Below are 14,098 nucleotides of genomic sequence, written 5' to 3' on the forward strand. Positions count from 1 at the left end.
TCAATATTAGGAAAACTATAACCATAACTGACCATAATGACAATTAAAACAAAAAAAAATTCAATCATTTCAATGGATGTAGGAAAAATTGTTCACAAAAGATAATATTCCTGTTAAAAACACTAGAAAGCCTAGAAATAAATGAAACTTTTCTTTAAAATAATACATATAATACACACACACACACACACACACACACACACACGAAAACCATGAAAACAAGAATTTCTGATGAGGAAACCTGGAAAGAACCCTTTCTAATAATATCAGGAATGAAATAAGGATGTCCATTTTCATCATTACAATTTGATAGTTATAGCAGTAAGACAATAAACACAGGCAATGTGGAAATAAAAACTATCACATTTTGCAGATGACATGAGAGTTTACTTAGAAAAACAAGAGAGTCAACTAAAACCTAACAGAAATAAAACTTTAGCAAAGTTGCAGGATATAAAATATATGTGAGAAATAATAAATATTTCTGAATATTACATTAAATAGGTTCAACAAGAAGAGATAGAAAGAGAAATTCCACTTTAAATAATTATGGTCAGTATAAAATACAAGTTTACTTTCCATGACACAGACAGGAAATAATATGAATACAATTATACAAATACAGATTAAGAAGAAGAAATATTAATTTCTCATAGTATTCTTAGTCAATAATCATAAGGCTAATGCTACCTAAATTAATTTACTTATTCAAAACTATATCAAATTACCAAAAGAATTACTTATAGAGCTAGAAAAACAAAAATTTTTATAACACAGGAACAAAAAGTCAAGAATATCAAGAAAATCATTCGGAGTTAAAAAAAAAAAGGAAGCAAAAAGAGTCCAGCAGTGTTAGAATACTCCAATTATATACTTTACAAGTGCAAGTATCAAAGAGATCTGTTATAGATTAGATAAATGATATATAAAAGCAAAGGGAACATTAAACTTGTTTGCTATGTAGGGCAGAAACTAGGCATAGATGAACATGTCACATCATATACTAAAATAGGCTCAAAATGGGTCCATGATCTAGACATAAAGGGTGATACAAGCAAATCAATGGAGCATAGAATAGACTATAGGCAATGGAATACATGACTAAAAAAATTGATAAATTCATATTAGACAAACTGATTAGTATAGAATTAAGATTTTACACAAACAAAACAAATGCAAACAAAATTAGCAGAAAAGCATGAAACGGGGGAAAAAAGGTTTTGCAACAGTTTCTCTGATAAAAGTCTCATTTCATACATATACACGTGTGTGTGTGTGTGTGTGTGTGTGTGTGTGTGTGTACTTACACAAATAAAGACACCCACCTCTAAAAGGGAGTAAGAGCCATACTTTAATGAGATTTAAGGAAAAAAAACGAACAGGATGATTTCAGAAAATCTGGGAACATTTAAAATGAACTGAGCAGAGCAAGAATGACAATATATTCAGTAATAGAAATCTTGTAAAAATCATCAACTTTGTAAGATTTATTAGTCCTGATCAACAAAATGACCAACCACAATTCCAAAGGACTCAATGAAAAATATATCATCCACTTTCTCACAAGAGTGTAGTTGGACTAATAATGTAAACTGAAGCATATTTTCTTATTTTTATTTTTTGGGGTGGGGTGCGACAAGGTGAAAGGATAGGGTTGAGAACATTGCTGAAGCAGAAAATTTTTTGGCAAGACTATATACTTTTTTTTTTAAGTTTTTTCAAGGCAGTGGGGTTAAGTGGCTTGCCCAAGGCCACACAGCTAGGTAATTAGTAAGTGTCTGAGGCTGGATTTGAACTCATGTACTCCTGACTCCAGGGCCAGTGACTCTATCCACTGTGCCACCTAGCGACCCCTAGACTATACATTTTTAAAATCAGTTTTATACTTCTTAGCATCTCATTTAATGGGGAAAGGATGAAGAAGAGAATAATATTATTATGTGTATGTATATACATACATATATATGTACATATACGTGTGTGTTATGAAATAATTAAAAGTAAAAAAATTGGTTGTTATTCTGCTAGAAAAGGGATCTTTACTACTATCTAATACTACATATGCTAGTGAAATTTCAGCTGGATATTTGATCGTACCACCAAATTATTTTTTTTCTAAAAAAGGGAAGGAAATGGAGTAAAACATTGATTAACAATGTATGCAGGGGTGAGCTTAATTCTTTCAATTCAACAAATGGAAGGTAGTAATTTGTTCTATTAGGTAAATAACTGATGGCTTTGAAAATAAAGTTTCTTTAAAACAAAAAAAATTTAACAAAACAACTGGGAAAACATATGGGAGACATAAAATTTGACATTTAAAGGACTGCTAAAGTGTCACAAGAATAATTTACATTATATAATAGGCAAAAGATAAAAATGTCAGTATAATTTAATGAGGAAAAAATTAAAAAAGGATCATTCTCACTAATAATTAAAATTGAAAATTACAAATTTGATGTTGTTTAAATTTGTTCTGCCATCTCATACCAATAAAAAGGGGAAAAAATATTAAAAAGCAATGAAACTAAAAAGTAGTGAGGCTATTTATTTTTCAAGGACTTAATATTCCTACTGTGTTCATACAACATGTACACAAGTGAAGAAAAGAGCATGGCAATAGGAAGGGGAAAAGAACTCAAGCAAGTAAAAAGGGGATGAGGTTCAGAGATAAAAGTAAAATTAAAAATAAATCTAAGAAACCAATTTAGCATGGGAACTGAAGACATCAACCTACAACATTTTAAACTCACTGAGTTGAGATAATTGAATTTATCTGAGTTTTATAAATAAATACAGTAATTCAATATTTTCTTTATAGTTTGGTATGGTATAGTGAAAGAATACACTGACTTTTGAAATTCAAGGCCTGGATTTAAGTCCAAGACTCTTCATTACATGGTTTATATCTTTACATATTTTTAAAAAACTTCTAACAACTTGTCATTCTAGCTATGCAGTCAATTATTTTCCTTTTCTTAGTCTTAAATTTATGTATGCAATAGGGACAATCCCTACTCTGGTGTGCTCAGAGCATTATTGATTTATGGGGGAGGGGGAACAAAACAGAATAAGATAAGGTATGAAAACAACATTTAAACTGGTATTCATTTCTAATAATACTCATATTGTAAAGGGAAGTAACCTAATAAATCAATGAACAATGTTATAAAAAAACTCAGAGACAATTAATATTTTTCTTGCTTATGTTAACTCTGTAATATACAGCGTAAGTTTTTTTTACTCTAAGCCTGGAAATATAACTACATTAGCTTAATTATCTTAAAAATTTTAAGAGTCAGCTTATTTTTTACTACTTAATATCATCTTTTTATCTTTTTCCTTTTATGAAAAAGCTTGATTAATTTTTTCAAAATCATATTCTGTAGATGATACATTCATATCAATCCCTACACCTTGTTCATGAAAATTTCACTTATATTACAAACAATCAACATTACAAGAAAGTAAAACATAATGATTTAGCCACTACTTTCATTCTTGAGTATTGCTAACAAAACTTACACTGTACTACTAAATTATTATTTTAAGTAAATATAATGGAAAGTAATTTAATAAAACCAAAATCAACACAAGAAGGTGGCTCTTCTATTTCACAATTCATTAAGTCAGAACAATGCAACTAGAAACAGTTACATAAACAATTACCTTTAAAAGAAGAAGAAATGAGGCATCAAAAAATGATAAAAGTGGTATGACAATCTTACAAAAGCGAAAAGACAACTACTTTAAAGGCTTCTAGTTAGTAACCACTACTTTTTAATAAAACATATCTAAACAAGTAATAGACTCTAAATTGCTATAAATATATGTATACACACACACACACACACATAAATACACAGAGAGAGAGAGAGAGAGAGAGAGAGAGAGAGAGAGAGAGAGAGAGAGAGAGAGAAAATATGAATCAATTTACTTACTCCAGGGTACTGGCTAGCATGTGGTGTAAGATTCTTAAAGGCCCACTGAATATTCTGATGAGAAGCTAGCTGTCTGGTAAATGCAGGTGATTGCTCACAGCAGAGCCTCAAAATGCCATAATAGGCAGGCAGCATCCCACGGTTAAAAAGCACCACATCCTGATCATCATGGTCAGCAAGGATGTAATTGAAGGCAATGTTCTTGGTTACCACTGGGTTCTGCACAATAAGGCGGACATTCTCTGGACAGTCAACACATACATTGTACCAAAAAGAAAGCAAAGCTTGCTTATTGTGGTTGGTGGCTATTGCTGGCTCAGAGAGTTTAGGTTGGAAAAGGTTCCACAAGTCCATGAAATATGTGGAAAACATAAGCTTCTCTGTTTTGGAGATGAGACAGTATGTCATGAAACTAAAATATGGCACCAACTTGGTGGTACCATGAACAGCAGCATCAACATAAAGTTTGGCTCTGGAAAGCAAGCCAAGAAGTACATTGTAGACCTGGTGCAGAACTACTGTGGTATCTGGACTGAGTGGCAGGTCACGTGTCGGGATGTGCAAAGATCGTGTAGACCGGAACATTTGACGGAATGAATTGCTTGGGATTAAGGATACCAGAAGATAAGCTGCAGCTAAAAGATAGAAAACAAATTGTCAGTCTCATAAAACATATCATTTTGAGACAGAAAATTTAAATAATAAAAAAGATGCAAAACAAATTACAGTTTCATTTCATACATATTAAAATGATTACTTAAGGACACAATGGAATACAGCATTTTCAAAACTTTTTGTCCCCATAAGCACACCATTCTTTATAGTATTACTGTTATTCATGCATTATTAATAGTAATGTTAACAGAAGCAGGAGAATTGGAAAGCAGAATTGCCTAGAAGTCCAGCCATGACCAATGGAAAAAGATAAATTAGTTTATCACTCAAGTTTTCTAACTATAGTAAAGGTTAGTTGGTGGAGAAGAGGAAAGGTCCATGAACTTTAAAAAAATTCTAACATTACAATATAATTGAATTATCATTCTGTGTAATTTTATTTTTATGTATTTAAAAACTACTCTGAGAAGGGATTCATAGGCTTCATACTGCCAAAAATGTTCAGGACAAAAATAGCGAAGAACCTTTGCTGCAGCATTTCAATTTAACATAAATTTTATTCCTCCCCATTCAAGAGAATCTCAGGGCAGTAGAAGACATTTAATCAAACCACAGGATCCTTTGATATCTTTGAAAGAAGATCATGCAGGCCCTACTGAAACATTTTAAATGATGGAGAATTTATAAAGAAGCTGTCTAGTGACTGCAGGTCAGTAATAACTCCTTAAAATTGTGTAGAAATTGAAATCCCTATATTTTACACATTGGCTCCATTCCCCCCCCAAAACAATTTAGTCTTATGTGATTGCCTTAAAATACTTGAAGATAGCTAGTAAGTCACCCCTTCCCTTCTTTAGGCCAAATATTTCTTTCCCTTCTTTACGCTAAAACACTTCCAGTTTCTTCAGTTGTTCCATACATGACATAGGTTCTAAAGTGTTAATCTTTTTTCTTATAGTATTAGTCCATAGTAGGCAATTAATGTTTCTCTTTCTCTCTTTTCATCCCTCCCCACTTCATTATAGTTAGGTCTCTCCTTAAAAAAATCTTCTATACTCATTTAACAACAAAGAAAGTAACTTTTAAGTATTTGTAAAATGCTGCCTATATGTTCATAGTCTTGGTACACGTCAACAAAACTGCCTTTTGCTATTTAGACAAATTTGTAACTTACAAGTTCTGACTCGAGGATAATTATGTGCCAACAGAAAACGCTCGACCCAATTTTCCATATTCTGGAGCACCCAGCTATGTGCCAATTTATTGCGGGGTGTCTGTACTGCCAACCAATCAAGGCATTGAGAAGGGTTATATTCAATCACCTACAAATAAAATGAAAGTAAAAAAGTATTAAGTAAGTTTAAAGGTTACAAATTATTGTATTTACTGCAATATATTATACATATATAAGCCATTTAATGATTATATAGAATTATACATTATAATACATATAATACAAAATACTTGTTTTTTTTATTTGCTTCTATTTGTACCAAAAAGAGAACATTTACTTAAGATTATTAAATAAGTCATATTTGAGTGTGGTAGTCTCACCCAAGTTTTTTCTTTATTTTTTAAATTTAATTTTATTCTGTTATGTCTAACAATAGTTAGCATGTAATGAACTTTTCTTTGGACAGGCAAATAAATTACCAGATAATAAAGAAGAAAAGAGGAAACAAACAGGAAGACTAGTTGGGTCAACCTTTATGGCTGGGGTTGGCAGAGAGAAACATCACCCAGAGAGATATCATGTTCTCTGATTTAAACTATGAATGAGAAGGTATTTGATCTCTGTTTCACAGATCCATCTTCATTCTTAGCCTAGTCACTGTTTATCCATTTTTTAGGTACCAAAGTGTGGGATTAACGATAACTAAGCTATAGAAGTCAACTGATTGGGAAAAAATATGAAATTTCAAATAAAAGCAACTTTTTTACTTACTTCCCAAATTCGCTGAAGAATGTAAGATGCAAAGGGTGGCATTCCTGGAGGCCCACCAGCAAACTCCATTAACATAGTTAATAATTTAAAGAAAGGGTTGGCAGCCTGTAACACATAGACAAGAAAACTTATACATTTTTATTTGTAAAAGTTATTAATATACGGTTAAATATAAAACAACAGAACCACAGTAACTTAAAAAATTAACTATATGAAAAAAATTTATTTGTATTATCTCAAACCATATACATATTATACACATGTATGTATATGTTATATACTTATAGATAGATAGATAGATAGATAGATAGATAGATATACAACTTATTAGTTGCTCTAAATCCCCTTCCATTGTGAATTCATTCATCTCAATATATACATGCAGCTTGGGGAAAGTGCCTTGTGCATATTTTTTTTTGCATGCTGACAACAAATGAAGCTTAGCTCCAACATATAGACTCAAAGCTACCTATAGCACTGAAAGAAAGAAAACAACATCAAAAAATGCCTTGCTGATGGTTAAATAACTAGTACCTAAATATTGTCTTAAAATTCCCTTTCCAGTTGGGGTTGAAGTCCTTCAGAAAATGATAGGCAATTAGTGCTTCCAATACTGTTTCTTATTCTTTTTGAAAATCTCTTCAGTCAGGCTTCAAAACAGGTTTCAGTCACTAATGATATCTGAATTATCAATTTAAAATATCAATTTAATCTTCTACCTGTCTGCTCTTGAAATTATACTCTCTCTTAGGTATTAGTAACACAACTCTTACTTTTTTTTCTGTTCTGCTACTATCTATATGATCCCTCCTTTTTAGACCCTTACATCTTCATCCAGAAGACACTCAATTACTATGGGTATCTCCCAAACTCTGTCACAGGCTACTCATTTTACCATTTCACTTAGTGATCCTAACAGCTCCATGGTGCAATTTTTTCTATGAGGATTCTTTTTTTAATTTTAATTTTATTTTATGGAATACAGCAAACATTTCCATAACAAAATATACTACAAAGATGATTGCACTCAAAGCTGAAAATTATGTACAACTTACTATTCATTTTAAAATATATACAGAAAGATTTTTATAGATATAGGCATATACATAATTGTATCTAATAGTATGCAGATAACTCTCAACTAATACATCCAGATTTAATTTTTTGTCCTCCTAATCTTGCATTTCAAAATGCCTAGTAGACATTTCAAACTGGGTATCTCACAAAGATCTTAAAACAACATCCAAAACTCAACTTGTTCTCCCCCCCACTCCCTTTCTTCCTAATTTCCATACCATTGCCTATGTCACCATTTAATCATCCAGATTCACAATCTAAAGGATCATCCTCAACTCAAACTCTCTTTCCTCTTACCCCAGTCTGCTGCCAGTGCCTTCACAACATATCTAGTACACTCTTCCTTTTCTTTTTTAACATTGCCACCACTCTGAAACAGGTCCAGATCACTTCATGCTTTGACTATTGCAAGAGCTTTCTGGTTGGTCTCTCTGCCTCAAGGCTCTATTTATCTACTCCAGCACTCCCAAAACTTTAAGTTTTATTTTAAAATTTTTTTTAATTTTTGCAAGGCACTGGGGTTAAGTGACTTGCCCAAGGTCACATAGCTAGGTAATTATTAAGTGTCTGAGACCAAATTTGAACCCAGATCTTCCTTACTCCAGGGCTGGTGCTATTCAGTGCACCACCTAGCTGCCCGTAAAATGTAAGCTTTAACTATATGACCTCTGCATATCCCCTTTCCCCTCCCCAGACTCCAATAGTTTTCTATTACCTCTTGGATCAAATATAAAGTTCTATTTGGCTTTTAAAGCTCTTCATCACCTGACCCATTCCTACCTTTCCACATAATTTATGATCTACTGATACTGGTATTCTTACACCACACTCTATCTCCCTACTCAGAACGTGTAGTCAATCAGTCCATCACCAAGCATTTATTAAGCACTTACTTTAAGCCAGGCATTGTACTAAATGTTGGAGATATATTTTATTGCCAATTTCTTCTATTTAGTATTTTGAAATTTGTAATCTTCACAACTGATAGAAATATATTCCCTTTCCTCTTGATTTTAAAGTCTTCTTATATCGTAGTTTATGATAGAAGGAAGCCTTATTTTATACAGAATGAGGTGAGGACGTAATTACCCACCACCAAAAAAGTTAGTCAATTTTTCAAATTAACAAATAATTTTCTCTGTTTTAAATTAAGATTTCAAGCTATATATGTATGACATAATTCCTATGATTCAGATTTCTATTCTATTCTTATTGTCTATAAGGAGGTTAGGTGGCATAGAGGATAGACCACTGGACCTAAAGTCAGGAAGATGTGAGCTCAAATTTATACTGATACACCTCCGAGCTATGTGACTTCAGGCAAACCACCTAACCATTGTCTGCCTCAGATTCTATCTATAAAATAGAGATGTCAATATAGCATCTACCTTCCAAGTTTGTTGTGAAAATCTAATGAGATAATATTTGTCAAATGCTTTGCAAACCCTAATGAGCTATACAGATATTTTCACCTTTTACCAGAAAGATTATAGGTCTCAACAAAAAACTAATGTATTTAAAGCTAAGGACATCCTCTAGAGCAGAGGGGGGAAACATCTGGCCTGTGGGTTGCATAAAGCCTTCCACCTGATGCGGGACTCAAAATTCAATAAATCTAGAAACTTTTTAGAGAATTAATAAAATGTTTAACCAAACATATTATAAGTATCCAAATGGCCCTTGGCAGAAAAAAGATTCCCAATCCCTGTTCTACACCTTCATATTAACTTTTGATATTCTTGCTTAATTATTTTATCATATAACTAAATTCTGCTATTTTATCCAGTTCTAAAAGTCAAATGCTATTTTATTAATTCTATTAAATCTACAAATTAATCTACTTAATACTGTCATTTTTAATCACCCAATATCATGGATGAATAATGATCACTTATCAGCTATATGTGTTTATGTAAATTAATGAACATTTTATGTACATGGAATTATTAAAAAATATTTTTTCTTGTTTTAAATTCGCAGTATGATGTTTGTAAATGTAACTTTGATTATCACAATGATTAGTAAGTTAGATTTTTTTATTTTTGTTGACACTGATAGAGTTCTAGACCTCAAGTGTTATAAAGATTAAATGAAATAAAGTATTCAAGGTGCTTGACAAAAGAACAAAATTGACCCCAAAATATATTTTAAAAAAGCAATAGAAGTCTTTGACAAAGTGTAATTCTCATATATGTCAAACATCCTAAAAAGCATCAGTATGGAATGATCTTTCTTTAATAGTATAAAAGGCATATTATATACAAGAACTAATAGAAGAGCATTCATTATTTTTTTGACAGTGTCAGAAATTTTGGCTATGGTATTAAAAGAAATGATTAAAGAGAAAATAAAATTATCAGCAATGAGAAAATAAAATTATTACCATTTGTTGATGACTTGAGGTTCAACAAATATCTAAGATAAAACAATAGTCTAAAAATAGTTAAAGCTGTAGGGAAGGTTGAATGGAGTCATAACTGAAGGAAGGGGATCTGCAGTGAGTCAGAAAGAATTGCTATGACAGAGGCAACAGGCAAAAAGATAAAGACAAAGGTGGGCTGAACTGTATCAGAGAAGAGAGAGATTAAAAAAAGGCTACTGACCCTTAATGGCATTTCAACAGAGAAGATTTAGGCTAAAACTACCTTATTATATCCACTTTTTCAAGAACTAAAATTCTAAGAAAAGATCTATTCTATTATCTTCCTATGCCTATCCATTAAAGAGATATTGTAATATATTTGACTTGTTTCTAACTGTAACATATTTTACTTATTTATTTCTATCAAACTGAATTTCTGCTTTAACCTTAAGAAGCTGAATTAGTAGATATATAAAAAAATCAAATTAGGGCTAAAAAGGACAAACTTCTAGATAAATGTTAAGAATTTTCTTATGGAGGTGGCTCTGAACTAGAACAATACTATTACTTACTTTTCATTTAACACAATAAATAAACAAATAAATAAAACATGAGCTCCAAGAGAGGATGGGACCATTCAGATCTTGCACCTGGGGTGCTTAAAAATGGTGATTTACCCAGGGTTACACAGTTAGTATTTGTCAGAAGCAGGACTTAAAATCAGATCTTCATAAAAATTTACTCTACTGGTTCCTGAATTAATTATTCTTAGTTTAAGCCCTTATGACCTCTCATATGGATTACTGCTCTCTCTTTCTCTCTACTTTAGTTCCAAAAGTGATATTTCTTTTTTTTGTTTACTTATTTTATATTATTATAATAATCTTGTTGTGAGAGTAAACATAAAACCCCCTCCCCCCAAAAAAGATGAGAAACCTCAATAGTGAGAGAAGAAAAAAAAATGTATTTCAGTCTGTGTTCAGATTCCAATGCCTCTGTCTCTGGGATGAGTTGCTTTCTTTATCCTAAGTCCACCAAAGAAGTTGCTTCAATATTTTCCCACAGATTTCCCTCTACTCTATTCCTTCTCACTCTAATCATTTATTCTATTCTTTCTCTTCTTTCACCTTGTCCTCTGAGTCATTTCTGATGATAATGAAGGCTCAGTCATTTCCCCCTCACCTTCCCTGTTCCACTCCATTGAAAAAGCTTTTTCTTGACTTATGTGATATATCTTATTCCTTTCCTCCCAGTACTTTTCTTTATTGCCCACTAAGTCCATCTTTTTACTATATTATAAAACTATATACAGCTCCTCCCTATGCCTTATTTATATATGCTCCTTCTAACTGCTCTTATGAGAAAGTTCATGAGTAATCCTTGTCTGCCCTCTCTATGGTTCACCTGAGTCCTGTATTTGAGATTAAACTTTGTGTTCAGCTCTGGTTGTTTCAATAGGAAAGCTTCAAAGTTCCCTGTTTCACTGCAAGTCCATCTTCCCCCCTGAATGAGGATTTTCAGTTTTGCTGAGTAGTTGATTCTCAGTTATAAACTAAGATATTTTGCCTTCCAGAATATTATATTCCAAGCAATACAAGCCCTTAATGTGGAATCTGTTAGATCCTGTGTAATCCTGACTACAATCAGGGTAGTTGAATTGTTTGTTTCTGGCAGCTTTTATTTTATTTTTTAAGATTTTTTGCAAGGCAATGGAGTTAAGTGACTTGCTCAAGGCCACACAGCTAGGTTATTATTAAGTGTCTGAGACTGGATTTAAACTCAGGTCCTCCTGACTCCAGAGCCAGTGCTCTATTCACTGCATCACCTAGATGCCCCTTCTGGAAACTTTTAAAATTTTCTCTTTGACTTGGGAGTTTTGGAACCTGGCTATAATATTCCTGCAAGTTTTTGTTTTGGGATCTTTCAGGAGGTGATTGGTGAATTCCCTCAATTTCTATTTTATCCTCTGCTTCTAGGATCTCGGGGAAATTTTGCTGTATTATTTTCTTGAAAAATGAAGTCTAGGGGGGTGGAGCCAAGATGGCGACAAGAAGGGATCTAGTCTTAGGAGCGCTCTGATAAAACTCATAAGCTAAGGACTCTAAACTTTTGAGAGACAGAACCTACAAAGGGTCCCAGTGAGGCAGTTCTCCCACTCAAGGTAACCTGGAAAAGAGCAGAAAGGCTCTGCTCCCCGGGATTGGAGAGGCGGCCTGCCAGAGGGGTAGCCCGCCAGAGCCAAAGAACCTCAGCCTCCCGGAGGCAGCCCCAGGGTGCTGGGGGTCCCAGCTCACAGCAGCAGGGGAGTCTCCTGAGCTGCACCCCGAGGAGCACAGGGCACAAAGTGGGGGAACAGCGGGGGACCTCTGCCAGAGGAGCACTTGGAGCCCAGCCCTCAGGGCACACAGCAAGCAGCATGGTCTTTCCCCAGCCTGATCCAGGAAACAGAAGCAGGTGGAGCTGGTAAGCAGGAGCCCCCAGGGCATGAGCCCATTGAGCTGAGGGAGGGGAGTGAAGAGAGACTGCAGAGCTCTGTCCTCTGCCCCTGGAACAGGACTCTGGAGCTGTGACCACATTCAGATCCTGATAGCAGTCTAGCCCCCCCCCCCCCCCCATAGAACAGCAGGGCCCTCCAACCTCGGCCCCGTGGCAGAGGGGGGCGCTTATGGTCATTCACAGACCAGGAGGGAGGACAGAGCCTCACACACTGAGACCCTTGTGGGAATGTCCCAAAAGCTCAAGAAACACCCCAAAACCAGGCCCAGGCTAGGAAAATGAGCAAGCAGAGAAACAAAAAGAAGACTATTGAGAAATATTTTGCAAATGAGCCCAAGAAGGATCAAAATACTCAGTCTGAAGATGAAGCACAAGCTCCTGCAACTAAAGACTCCAAGAAAAACAGAAATTGGGCTCAGGCTATGACAGAGCTCAAAAAAGACTTTGAAAATCAAATGAGGGAGTTGGAAGGAAAACTGGGAAAAGAAAGGAGAGAGATGCAGGAAAAACATGAAAATGAAGTCAGCAGCTTAGTCAAGGAAATCCAAAAAAATGCTGAAGAAAATAGCATGCTAAAAACCAGCTTAGGTCAAATGGATAAAACAGTTCAAAAAGTTATTCAGGAGAAGAATGCTTTAAAAAGAAAAATTGGCCAGATGGAAAAAGAGATAAGAAAACTCTCTGAGGAGAACAAATCCTTCAGACAAAGAATAGAATTCAGGGAGATTGATGAATTTAACAGAAATCAGGAATCAATACTTCAAAACAAAAAAATGAAAAATTAGAAGAAAATGTAAAATATCTCATTGAAAAAACAACTGATATGGAAAACAGACTTAGGAAAGATAATTTAAAAATTATTGGAATACCTGAAAGTCATGATCAGGAAAAGAGCCTTGACATCATTTTCAAAGAATTACTACAGGAAAATTGCCCTGATATTCTAGAAGCAGAGGGCAAAATAGAAATGGATAGAATCCACCGATCCCCCAGAGAAAGAGATCCCAAAAAACCAACCCCTAGGAATATTATAGCCAAGTTCCAGAACTCCCAAGTCAAAGAGAAAATATTACAAGCAGCCAGAAGGACACAGTTCAAATATCGTGGAGCTGCAGTCAGGATCACACAGGACTTAGCAGCAGCTACATTGGAAGCTCGTAGGGCTTGGAATACAATATACTGGAAGGCAAGAGGGCTTAGAATGCAGCCAAGAATGAACTACCCAGCAAGGCTGAATGTCCTCTTCCAGGGAAAAAGATGGACTTTCAATGAACCAGGGGAATTTCAAAGGTTCCTTTTGGAATGGCCAGAGCTGAACAGAAGGTTTGATCTTCAGATACAGGATTCAGGTGAAGCATGGAGGTTGGAGGAGAGGGGGGGAAATATGAGGGACTTAATGAGGATGAACTGCATGTATTCCTGCATAGAAAAATGACACTGATAATACTCATATGAACCTTCTCAGTTAATAGAGCAGGTAGAGAGAGCTTTTATAGTTGAAGCACAGGAGAAAGCTGAATTCGAAGATAAAATATGGAGTAAAATTGGAGTCAATAGAAAAAAAGGGAAATGGAATGGGAGAAAGAAAAAGGAGAGGGGGAATAGTCCAAGATATTTCATATAATAAGATTTTTCTTTATTACAATGAACTGCTGCAATGAT

General features: G+C 34.2%; 1 protein-coding gene across 6 annotated transcripts in view; it reads right to left on the reverse strand.

Moving 5' to 3' along the window:
- Nucleotides 1-14,098, reverse strand: part of USP34 (ubiquitin specific peptidase 34) — a 398,976-nt gene that overhangs the window by 54,527 nt on the left and 330,351 nt on the right. For all 6 annotated transcript variants that reach the window (XR_012472449.1, XM_074206840.1, XM_074206826.1 and 3 more), the window contains 3 exons: nucleotides 6,502-6,606; nucleotides 5,731-5,878; nucleotides 3,942-4,576 (listed from right to left, as the gene is read on the reverse strand). Coding sequence is in view for 5 of the 6 variants with exons in the window: in XM_074206840.1 (XP_074062941.1) it covers nucleotides 3,942-4,576; nucleotides 5,731-5,878; nucleotides 6,502-6,606 (888 nt within the window). In the remaining variant the exon portion in view is untranslated. The remainder of the gene's footprint in view (nucleotides 1-3,941; nucleotides 4,577-5,730; nucleotides 5,879-6,501; nucleotides 6,607-14,098) is intronic.

Source organism: Macrotis lagotis, chromosome 1 (genome assembly GCF_037893015.1).
Source record: "Macrotis lagotis isolate mMagLag1 chromosome 1, bilby.v1.9.chrom.fasta, whole genome shotgun sequence".
Lineage (NCBI taxonomy): Eukaryota > Metazoa > Chordata > Mammalia > Peramelemorphia > Peramelidae > Macrotis > Macrotis lagotis.